At 34.3% G+C, this 13357-nt stretch overlaps 1 protein-coding gene across 12 annotated transcripts in view; it reads right to left on the minus strand.

Moving 5' to 3' along the window:
* Nucleotides 1–13357, minus strand: part of CEP85L (centrosomal protein 85L) — a 256166-nt gene that overhangs the window by 162474 nt on the left and 80335 nt on the right. For 11 of the 12 annotated variants that reach the window (XM_078369983.1, XM_002746905.6, XM_035296582.3 and 8 more), the window contains one exon: nt 5814–5972. Coding sequence is in view for 7 of the 12 variants with exons in the window: in XM_002746905.6 (XP_002746951.1) it covers nt 5814–5972 (159 nt within the window). In the remaining 5 variants the exon portion in view is untranslated. Of the gene's footprint in view, nt 1–5813; nt 5973–10531; nt 12639–13357 lie in introns of those variants that run through there. The other variant, XM_035296583.3, reaches the window with a different exon arrangement.

Genomic DNA, 13357 nt, shown 5'->3' on the forward strand with positions numbered 1-13357 from the left:
GTCTGAGACTGAAAACTTTCACCATCACTGAGTAGTAATAAGGCAACCCACAACGTGGTGTCAGTGGTGATAACCTGGGAATCCTGGACTTCCATCCCCACCCAGCAGTAATAAGGTACTCTACCTCATCCTCAGGTATCAGCAAGGCCATGTGGGGAACTGGGACTTCTATCTCCACCTGGCGATAAGGAGATAGTGCCCCATCACTTTCAACTGCAAGATCCAAAGAAATCCACCCAAGGGTACATGAAAATTAAATTTCTAAAAACTGAAGAAAAAGAAAAAAATACTGAAATCAGCCAGAAAAAAAAAAGACAGCTTACAATGGGGGAGGGAGGGCACAAAACAATTCAAATGGCAGCAGATTTGTCATCAGAAATCACGGGGGCCAGAAAAAAAGTAGAAAAATATTTTCAAGTGGTAAAAGAAAAGAAGTGTCAGACTAGAAATGTGTACCCAGTAAAATTATCCTTTAAGAATCAAGGGGAAGTCAAGACATTCTCAGATAAAAGAAAACTAAGACAATCTGTCATCAGAAATGACAAAAGAATGAAGAATGACTAAAGGAGGTTCTCTAAACAGAAAGGAAGCAGTAACAAAAGAAACCTTGGAACATCACAAAGGAAGAAAAAAACACACACAAAAAAGTATGAATAAATAAAATAGGCTTTCCTTCTCCAGAGTTTCTTAAATTATGTTTGACAGTTATTTGATGTGGTTATAAATGTATGTAGAGGAAATATGTGAAACTATTTTATTATAAATGAGGGAGGGTGAAGGGGTATAAAAAGAAGTAAGATTTCTCTACTACACTCAAACTGGTAAAATAACATCAGTAAATTGTGATACATGTATATACATAATGTACCAAGAGCAATGTATATAAAAATATCTAAAGCAACTATTAGAAGAACTATACAAAGAGAGACACTCAAAAACACAGATGAATCCAAATGGAATTCTAAAAATATTCAAATAACCCACAGGAAGGCAGAAAATGAAAACAAAAATGGAGAACAAATGGAAAGACTTAAGTATTTTTTTTTTATTGAGGCAGAGTTTCGCTCGTTACCCAGACTGGAGTGCAATGGCACGATCTCGGCTCACTGCAACCTCCGCCTCCTGGGTTCAGGCAATTCTCCTGCTTCAGCCTCCTGAGTAGCTGGGATTACAGGCACGCGCCACTATGCCCAGCTAATTTTTTGTATTTTTAGTAGAGACGGGGTTTCACCTTGTTGACCAGGATGGTCTCAATCTCTTGACCTCGTGATCCACCCACCTCAGCCTCCCAAAGTGCTGGGATTAGAGGCTTGAGCCACTGCGCCTGGCCAAGACTTAAGTATTAACATATAATTACATTAAATGTAAATGTCTAAATACACCAATTAAAAGATAGAAATTGGCACAGCAGATTAATTAGAAACCATGACCCAACTATATGCTGTTACAAATCATTTACCTCAAACAATAATATAGATAGGTTGTATGCAAAAGGATATAAAACATATGCTATGTAAACACTAATCAAAAAAAGCATGCTGGTTATATAATATCAGATAAAGTAAACTTCAGAGAAAAGAAAATTACACCAAAGACAGAGAGGGACATTATATAATGATAAAAGAGTCAAACCACCAAGAAGTAATAGCAATTCTAAATGTGTACACACCAATGTGGCTGCAAAGCAAAAACATAGAAAAAAAAAAATCTACAATTATAATTGTAGACTTTTAAATACTTCTCTTTCAACAACTGATAGAAAAACTAGACAGAAAATCAAGTATACAGAACTCAACATCAACAAAATCTAATCAACATTTCTAGAACACTCCCCCTTGTAACAGCAAAATACACCTTCTTCCCAAGTACCCACAGAACCTATATCAAATATACTATATGGTGGGCCCTCAAATGCGAACCAATTTAAAGGACTTAAGTCACATGAAGTGTTTCTAGCCACACCAAAATAAACTAGAAATTAATAGAAAGACATGAGGAAAATCTCGAAACACTTTGAAACTAAACAACACACTTACAGTCCTGAGATGCAAAGAGTAAGTCATAAGGTAAATTTAAAAAAAAATACACTGTGGAGTGAACTAAAATGAAAATATAAAATATCAAAATTTGTGGGACACACCTACAGCATTTCTGAGAGGAAAATTTACAATAGCATATTTTAAAAAGGGAAAACTGTCAAACCTGCTAACAAGAACCTAAAAACAGGAAGAGCTCAACAGACCCAAAGCAAGCAGAAAAAAAGGAAATAACAAAGAGCAGAAATCGCTGAAATTGAAAACAGAAAATAAATGAGAAAATTAATGTAACCAAGAAATGGCTCTTTGCAAAGATCAGTAAAATCAACAAACTGCTGCCAAAACTAATCCAAGGCAGTGGATCACCTGATGTTGGGAATTCCAGACCAGCCTGACCAACATGGAGAAACCCATCTCTACCAAAAATACAAAAAGTAGCCAGGCATGGTAGCACATGCCTGTAATCCTAGCTACTGGGAAAGATGAGGCAGGAGAATCGCTTGAACCCAGGAGGCAGAGTTTGTGGTGAGCAGAGATCATCATTGTACTCCAGCCTGTGCAACAAGTGCGAAACTCCGAAACTCCATCTCAAAAATAAAAAACACAGTAACTGAAATGAAACAGGACAACACACAGCCTGCAGATATCCAACAAATAAGAGAACGTTATAAACAATTCTACACCCATGCAAAACTTAAGAATTTAGATGAAATCAACCACTTCCTCTAAAAACGAAACACAACTCATTCAATTTAAAACAAGTAATTTGAATTACTTTTTAACTGTTAAGAAAATTAAATTCATAATTTTAAAATTCCAAAAATTAAAATCTCTGGGCCTAGAATGTTTCACTGAAGAATTCCACCAAATGTATAAAAATGAATCAACAACATTCTAAACAATCACTTCCAAAAAATAAAAGAGAACATTTCCCAATTCATTTATAAAGGTATTTATTATAGTATTAACTCTGATATCAAGAGAGTACAAAGAAAAAAGGAAACTACAGGACAATATTCCTTATCGATATACCAAAAAAAATCCTTAACAAAATATAAACAAAATTCAGCAATATATAAAAAGAATTATATACTATGACCAAGTAGAGCTTATTCCAGGGATAGAAAGTTGGTTGAACGTTTTTAAACCAAGTAATAAAATGCACTACCATATCAACAAGCTAAAGAAGAAAATCATAAATCTATTCACTGAGGGAAAAAAACTGACAACATCCAATATCCATTCATGATAAAAACCCTCCATAAACTAGGAATAAGAAACGCCCTCAAATTGATAAATGGTATCTACAAAAACCTACAGCTAACAGCTATACTACTGCTACTTAGCAGTGAAAGACTGAATGCTCTGTCTAATCAGAAAAAGATATCCACTCCTACTACTCATATCCAACATTGTATTGGATGTTCTTCTAGTCACTGCAGTTAAGAGAAGAAAACAAAAGGCAGACAAATCAGAAAGAAAAATAATCCTTATTTATGGACAATGTGATTGTCTACATTCAAAATTCCAAGGAATCTACCAACACAAATTTTTAGAACTAATGAGTGAGTTTAGCAAGGTAACAAATACAAGATAAATACACAAAAAGCAAATTTGGCCGGGCACAGTGGCTCAGGTCTATAATCTCACCACTTTGGGAGGCCTAGGTGGGCAGATCACCTGAGATCAGGAGTTCGAGGCCAGCCTGGCCAACATGGCAAAACCCTGTCTCTACTAAAAATATAAAAATTAGCTGGGTGTGGTGGCACGCACCTGTAATCCCAGCTACTTGGATGACTGAGGCAGGAGAATCACTCAAACCCAGGAGGTGGAGGTTACAGTGAGCTAATACCACTGTACTCCAGCCTGGGCAACAAGAACGAAACTCCATCTCAGAAAAATTAATTAACTAATAATTAATTTTTTAAAAAGCAAATCTATCTCTATATTATAAATGTAATTCTAAATTTATTTCTAGGTTCTATAAAACATCAACAAAACTGAAAATATAATACCATTTACAATAACACCAAAAATATAAAATATTTCAGTATAAATCTAACAACATATGTATAGAAAATGTATATTAAAAACTATACAACACCGGTGAGAAAAATAAAAAATCTAAATAAATAAAGAACATACTATATTCATAGATTGAAAAACTCACCAAGAAAAGATGAAATTCTCCCCAATCTGATAGATAACACAATTCCTATCATATTCCCTGGAAGATTTGTTTGTATTCTTTTTCGTACAAACTCATAATTTTTATGAATTTTACTTCCAGTAGCTTGATTATGCTAAGCTTATTTTTTTCCTTTTTTAACCAAATACCCAGACTTCAAATTCTAAGTTTATACAGAAAGGAAAAGGAAGTAGAAGAGCTAAAACAATTTTGAAAACAATACAGTAGATATAACTCTACCCAAAAAGTAATAAGGCAAAACACCTCAGTCTATGTCTCACACTGTGAAATAAGGATGAATTACTGAGTTTCCCACACCGTGCATACTCTGAGAAAGATGTGGCCTTTGCCCAGCTCCTAGGAGGTAACCTCTAAGCTCTTGGAATGTCCTGCCTAGTAAGAAAGTCTTTCTTTACCTGGGGATTTTAGGCCACTCCATATATTCTATGCTAATAATGTGATTGATGGTGGGGGTCTTGGACCAAATGGTATCAGCTGCAAACTGAGGTAATCCATGAGGGCAGTCAACCACACCTACATACCCACGAAAAGACCCTGGACACCAAGGCTCAGGTGAGCTTACCTAGTTTTCAATTCCATACGTTCTCATACATCATTGCTGGCAGAAATAAACACTGTACACATGACTTCACAGTGTATTCGAACTGTATTCTCTCTAATACCACCATTACTGAATGCTACTCATCAATAAAAAAGAATGGAATGTTGATACATTTAACAACTGGATGAAAATCCAGAGAAGAAAGTCAATTTCAAAAGGTTATATATGGTTATGATTCCACTTATAAAGTATTCTTGAAAAACAAAACTATAGAAATCGAGAGTAAAGTGGCTTCCAAGAGTTAAGGGGGTAGAGGAGAGCAGGGAGAGAGAGCAGTGTGTGTGGGCAACATAAGGTATATGGAAATGTTCTGAATCTCAGCTTTGTCATTGTCAATATCCTGGTTACAACACTATTATTTCTTTCTTTTTTTTTTGAGACGGAGTTTCGCTCGTTACCCAGGCTGGAGTGCAATGGCGCAATCTCCGCTCACTGCAACCTCCGCCTCCTGGGTTCAGGCAATTCTCTTGCCTCAGCCTCCTGAGTAGCTGGGATTACAGGCACGCGCCACCACGCCCAGCTAATCTTTTGTATTTTTAGTAGAGACGGGGTTTCACCATGTTGACCAGGATGGTCTCGATCTCTTGACCTCATGATCCACCCGCCTCAGCCTCCCAAAGTGCTGGGATTACAGGCTTGAGCCACCGCGCCCAGCCCAACTACATGTAAATCTGCATCTCAAAATAAGAAGTTTAGTTAAAAAGGTGAAGAAAAAACTCTAATATGACTAGAGGGATTTTATTTGATATATATCAACACTGAACATTATTAAATATTCAAACACTATAATTTTCAGTATGAAACACCAAATTCATCAAATTTTATTTGATATATAGCAACACTGAACATTATTAAATTTAAACACTATAATTTTCAATATCAAACAATAAAACATATCCCCTAAATATTCTTACATCACAACCACTCTTCAAAGATTCATATGTAAACATTAAGAATTTTAACTCACCTTCCACACTATCAGAACAGGAAGTTCCAATGCCAGTGTCTCCACTGTCAGAAGCTATACTGTGTCTCCTGACATGGTTACTTTGATGGTTAGATGGAACAGTTGTGGCCTGCCACAATGATTCATTACCAGGTAGCCATGCTGATGAATAATCTGGGCCTAAAAAAGGGAAATATCCAACAGTTAACACGTATATAATATCTGAGTAGGCAGAAGATTTTTTTTTACCTTGTGGAAAATACACATAAAATATAAAAGGTTCCTTTCTGCCCAAAATAATTTAAAATAATCAACAAAATTAACCAAATAAACTTATGTATCACACATGTATCAGTTAAGTGTGATTACATAGCTTCCTCTAGCTGAAGAACTCTTTTCTGCTTCTGGGCATTAAACTTTTAAAGACATACTACTGTGTTATTAAAAATGTTAAATCTACTTATCTTCAGATATCAGTACTCTGCTCTAGAATAATTGATAGGTAGGCATCTGTGATTCCACATTCATGCATTAACTGAGAATCAGAACTCAGGAAAAATTCAATAATAATGCATGATAATATAGATAGATATCCACACGGAATATGAAAACGATCCATTTTTTCTACTACATGTCTACTAAATTGTGTCTACAATCATCACTTAAAATTTTTAAATTATTTTATGTCATTTTATTTGAATTTATTTAATTATTATATAATAGTTTAATAGCACAGCTTTTTCCTACTCTTAGCTTGATCTGTCCTTTTAATTTAAATAGTTTTTAGCTACTTTAAGGTTTTTCATTGTTCTTTCAATGTTTATTTTCACCTAACCATTTTTACTTAACGTTTATTTGACTTTTTCTGTTTTACCCATTACTTAAATTCTTTTATTCTCTAGTACAATGCTACTCAAAGGATATCCATGGACCAGTTCCAATGTGTACTATTTGTTACAAGTTAGATGCAGAAGTAAATTAACATCTAGAAATTGTTACTGTACTATAATTAGAAAGAGAAACTTTAAATTTGTTAAACTGGATATAAAACCTGTAGAAGCACAAATCTTTACTAATGCCTAACACAGTGAGTCTAAATTTGGGGCTTACAGAATTATTCATGAAAATTAAGAAGTATCCCTAAATGAATTTTAGGCTTTCATTTCAATGACAGCTCTTAAAAAATTAATAAGCATATTACAGATTATCTGAATTGCCACCTTAAAACATTATATCCACATAATTTCAATGCTCCTGTATCTGTACAGCAACCTTAAACAGATTTATCACATAATTCAATGTCCCCATTTGTGTTTTATGGTTGCAATAGCAGATGCTTCTAAGTAAAGAGCAAATGACATCACTGGGTACTTACCATTATTTGAAACAAGATAGTTTTAAAGAATTAAGTGATATCCTATTGTAACTGGCATGTAAGGAATGCCTTCTGGCAGTTTAAACATAAGGGTAACAAAACAAACGTGCATATAGTTATTTATACCAGTTTTTTTTTTAACTACACTTTTAGGAATAGTTGTTCTCTATGTTAATATTAAAATCAAAGCATATAAACCAATTAATAATAAAACCAGACCTGAAGCTACTTCTATCATATTAAGTTCAACATTATAATTCATTTTTAACAAAACATTATCATTTTAATACTATTTTATTAAAACATTTTTAATAAAATAAAACTTTAAAGTTTTATTTAAATGCAATTTATCAAATAATTTAGGCTTTACAGATGTATACAGTATACAAGCAGCCTTAAAAGCCTTATACATTTAAATTAACAAATCAAAGTTGAAAAATATTGGCCAAAGATAAACTTTTACCAGCTCTGAGGTCCAGAACAACCACTTAAAGCTCTGTAGCTTCTAGACTTCTCTCTGAATGAGACTTTTCAATTTATGTGATTCAACACTCACATCAAAGCACCAGAGGAAGGTGTTGTCACCAGATCTATTCTAATTCTGATCTGTGATCTATAATCTATATCAAAATTTTTTTTTCAATCAGGTAACATCCCATCTAAATGAACTCAAAGTCCCGTCTAAACCATTATCAAAAAAGGCAACCAGTCTACTCTCAAAAGTGCAAACCTATTAGCTGAATAATTTTTCTTTTAAGAATACCCAGCAAATAGCATTAAGTAGGCTGGGACTATATATAAATGGAAAATAAAGATAAGAAAAGATGCCAAATCTCTTTAATAATGGGAGAAGTGAAAAACACAAAATTTTCTGGATTTTTGATACTATCAAGTTGACAAATGAAAGACTGGTGTCAACCAAGTGAGGTGCATGCTCATATATTTTTGTGGCCTTGCAAATTGGTACAACCTTTCTAAAGAGCAAACTGGAAAGTGGTATCTAAATTTCAACACAGACATGACCTTCTACTGAGAGTTTATCCTAAGGAAATATCAGACAAGTATAAAATATGAGTACAAGTACATTCTTGACAGCACTGCTTAAAATAAGGAAAAGCCTATGAACAAATACATACTGTTAATTAGTTGGATAATATTTACATAATAAAAATGATTTTACCAACCTATTCTTAAATATGGAAGAACATCCAAAATATATTAAGTATGTGTGGAACAGAAGCATTTTATGTAGCTGTATACATAGTACGATTCCACAGCTGGAGAAGAGTTTGTATATTTACATACATGGAAAAAACCTTCGGGGAGCTCTATTATCTAAATGCTAATACTGACTATGTTTTACTAAAGGAGCAAATACATTACAAGAAGATTTACTCCATCACTGGTTATTATTTTATTCATTCTACTAATTTATGTGGGGAAATGCTGTAAAGTACATATACTGATTTGCGGATTACATCAACATTTGATAATGAGGTTAGAAACCAGCTATAGATCAAGACACATAAATTCAGATTCCTAGTAACAATTTTTACAAAATCTGCATTAAATGGCTAAATTTAAAACCCTTGCTTTTAGGCAATGTAACTATTTTGAGCAGTATACAATAATCCTCCATTAGAGCCCACAACACACCTCCACTCTATTGTTGACAAGTCTTGGCCAATCAACCATTTATAGATTAAAAGGAAATAATCAATCTCTCTCTCACTCACTCACTCACTCTCTCACTCCAGTAATAGGGAGCAAAACACCACTATATAGACTAATGCTATGGTCTTATTATTACAAGCTAGGAAAACCTTCAATCATTAGTCTTGCATAATTAACTACTGCCAGAAAAACAGTTCAACAAATCCTTTTTCTGTAGAGAGCCAGATAGTAAATATTTTCAGCTTTGTGGGCCACTCAATCTCAGTCTCAACTAGCCAGTTCTGCCACTGAAGTCTAAATGAGCTGTAGACAATAAAATGGGTGTGGCTATGTTGTAATAAAACTTTATTTATAAAAACAGGTGACAAATCAGAGGTAGCCTGAGGCCAGTTTGCAGACTCCTGAGATGCAGAGTAAAAAATCATTCCAACTGAAAAGTGAGCTCATCCTAGAGTACATATCAGCAGCCAGGCTGCTCAGAATCTGACAATTCATGAAAGCACTACTGAGGTTTTTCAAGGATTACAAAAACAAACATATATCAACAACAGTTTTAGGTTTCTTTTTCCAGAATAAAATAATATCAGTTTATTCATATTGACTGGAACTCTGAAACAATGTCAAATATGTATGATGGTTAATTTTACATGACAACTTGACTGGACCATGGGGTGCCCAGATATGCAGTCAAACATTACTTCTGTGAAGGTGTTTGGATGACATCAACATTCAAATTGGTCAACTGGATAACACAGACTACCCTCCATAATGTGGGTGGGCTTCACTGAATCAACTGAAGGCCTGAACAGAAGAAAAAAGCTAACCATTCCCTAAGCAAAAGAGAATCATTCTTGCCTGATCTCCTTTGACTAAAACACTGGCTTTTTCCCACCTTCAAACTTGAACGGATCTCTTCCTGGGGCATAAGCCTGCCAACCTTCAGACTGGAACTATGCTAGCAACAATCCTAGATCTCCAGCTTGCCAAATCACCTCCCAGATCTTGGGACTTATCAGCCTCCATAATTTCATGAACCAAATCTGAATTAATTAACTAATTAATTAAATCCTATTGGCTCTGTTTCTTTGGAAAACTTGAATACAATTTTGGGAAAACTAGAAAAATTCTGATTTTGTCTACAGATATGAAAGTGGGCACAGCCTTCTGTTCAGAAAAGAACAATAGTTGTAATCAATTTCCATCACAGTATCTCAGTATCATCTACTCAATATCATACCTATTCCACAAATTCCCAGACCACATCAGTACTGTATGTTGTCTAGCTCTTACACAAAAAAGTTATAAAAAATGACAGAGAAAATGGTCTAAGACATGTTATCATCCAATCTCTGTTGAAACTCTAAATTCTATCTTTGAATCTCACAGAACAGTACATACCTATTAGAGCCTTTCTATTTAACAACTCAGGGAAATGGTCTTCTTAAAATTTCCTTCAGTGTACTGCCACATTATAAACTTGTACCTCTGACTTTTATAGGACACAAAAAGTAAGCAACCACATAAGTCATCAAATTGTTGTCTAGGCCGGGCAAGGTGGCTCATGCCTGTAATCTCAGCACTTTGAGAGGCCAATGCTGGCCAGACAGTTTGAGTTCAACAGTTTGAGTCCAACCTGCAAACATGGCAAAAGCCCGTCTCTACACAAGAAAAAAAAATACAAAATGTTTACCTCTGTGCATGGTGGCACACACCTGCAATCCCAGCTACTTGGGAGGCTAAGGAGGGAGGATTACTTGAACCTAGGAGGTGGTGGTTGCAGGTTGCAGTGAGCCGAGATAGTGACACTGCACTCCAGCCTGGGTAATAAAGCAAGACTCTGTCTCAAAAAAAAAAAAAAATAGTTGACTATGTATTTAAAAAGTTAAAAGCAAACACTAAAAATATTTGCAGATATGTTAAGTATTAAGGCATAATTACAAAGAGATCACAGCAAACTAAAAAAAAATTTTTAAGCATAAATTTTAAATGATTTGGTCTAAATGGACAAAGAACAAACCCCAAAGGGAAAACACACATAAATTTAAAAAATTCTAAAAAATAATCCAAGCCCACTGGTAAAGTAGTAGTATCAAATTCAGAAGACACCCTCTTTTTTCAGCTGTCAATCTAGCAAAAATGTTAAAAGAACAAAACAACAATGCTTCTAGATACTCCCATACACTAATAATGATAATGCTAATTTCTTCATTACAAAAACTCAACCATTTGATAGGCTATTGGGCAATTTACATCATGTGTGGCACATGCCTGTGATACCAGCTACTCAGGAAGCTGAGGCAGGATTATTTAAGCCCAAGAGTTAGAGACCAGTCTAAGGAACATAGTGAGACCCTGTCTCAAAAAAAAAAAAGGAAAAGAATTAACTATATAAATTGATCTCCTCCCACCTGAACTCACTTGCCTTTACCTTTAAATATAACTACGTCTTTAAAAAGAAGATCTGGTATTGTATGTGCCAATATATAGTATTAATCAACACTGAATATGATTAACAAATGTCATGAAAATAATATTCTAATCTTTTAATTTAGACTGAAAGAATTCACAGTCTGAAAAGAATGACATGACTTGTCTCTAGTCAAGTCAATCTAGAAACACAATACAGGAAGAAGTACATGTGAAATATGCTGACCAGGTGATTTAATGAGGAGAATTTTCTCACAGAATAGTTATAAGACTATGTTACTGAAATAGGAATATTGATATCTAATATGCACTATGCAATTAAAGACTTAAAATAACGTTGAATAATCTCTGGCAATAACGTCTTCCCTAATAGGTCCTATCATATTAGAGAAACTGGATGACTTTAAAGTTGTTCTCTCTAGAACAAAGACAAAAGTACTGCTGTAAGAACAGCAAAGATCCAAGACACTCTACACCGGAACTCCTCTTTGGAAGACAGTATGTTAACATTTCTCGATATTAATTTTTTAATACTAATTTTTAACTCTTTTAAATAGAATACTGAGTGCCTGGAGACAACATTAAAAATTCTGAATACTTCTCACACAGGAAGATTAGCATTAAATAAAAAAGAAACCTATTTTATTTCTGAAGCTCTTTTATTGGAAGCAAATATGCATACAGTATCAAGTCTTCCACATTATTTGAATCTATTTGTAACTGCACTGAGAATAAGAACTAACCTCACTGAATATTTTAATGACAGCTCTAAATCAAAGAAAATAAAAATAACACCACTGAAAAGGAGATTTATATATTTTTTTTAAGTTGCCCCTATTAACCTATAACTTATTTAAAGGAATATTACTGATATGGTTTGGCTGTGTCACCACCCAAATCTCATCTTGAGTTATAGTTCCTATGATTATGTCATGGAAGGGACCTGGTGGGAGATAATCAAATCATGGGGTCAGTTATCCCCTTGCTGTTCTCATGATAGAGAGTTCTCAGGAGATCTGATGGTTTTCTGAGGTACTTTCCCCCTTTTGCTCAGCACTTCTCCTTGCTGCTGCCATGAAAAGAAAGATGTGTTTGCTTCCCCTTCTGTCATGATTGTAGGTTTCTTGAGGCTTCCCCAGCCATGCTAATTGTGAGCCAATTAAACCTCTTTTCTTTTCAAATTATTCATTCTGGGGTATCTCTATTATTTTTTTTTAAAGTAAAAAAAGAAATAAAGAAAATAAGAAAGAGAGAGAAAGAAAAAAAGAATGAAAGAGAGAAAGAAAGAGGAAGAGAAAGAGGGAGAGAGAATGAGAATCTTGCTCTATTGCCCAGGCTAGAATGTAGTCTAAAAATGGGTATTAAAAACCTCTTTTATGCCAATAAATGTGCTTAACAATGGAGACAGGAAGGAATAAGGGAGGAAAATAACAAACAAGCAGCCAACCAATATTTCATTTAAACCGGTGAAATGCTATGCAATTGCTGAGGAGTGATTTACTTCCAATTTTGTGCTCACTTTTAGAATAGGTGTGATGTGATACTAAGAAAAATGTATGTTTTGTGGATTTGGGTGGAGAGTTCTGTAAATGTTTATTAAGTTTAAGTAAACAATATACTTTTAAATAAGCTGAATATATAATACAAATCAAAAATACAAATTGCCTGTTTTTTAGAATGCAGATTATCTGTCACCATTAGGTCTTAAAATCAACTTGGAAACCAATCCTTTCAAATAAAATAGAAGATAAACCATGTTTACCCTCATATTACATAAGTAGCATGGCGGTTCACATTTTAGCATCTCTCAAATATTAACAAGTACTTTTGAACAAAGAACCTGTTCTGCTACTGGAATTAACTCCACTCAAGCCAGCCTCTACTCTACTATCAGAATTATCTTCTAGAATCAAGTATGTTTATGTTATTCTTCTACTTACATAGATCTGTGAGCCCCTTATGGTATATTAAATAAAATTTAAACTCCTTAAGTTAGGAAAAGTTCTTCACCAATTGTCAGCTTCACTTTCTAACACTTGGCGATTTCTACCTACAAGACATCTATCCACACTTACCTAATCGCTTCCTC

This window comes from Callithrix jacchus, chromosome 4 (assembly GCF_049354715.1).
Source record: "Callithrix jacchus isolate 240 chromosome 4, calJac240_pri, whole genome shotgun sequence".
NCBI classification, from domain to species: domain Eukaryota; kingdom Metazoa; phylum Chordata; class Mammalia; order Primates; family Cebidae; genus Callithrix; species Callithrix jacchus.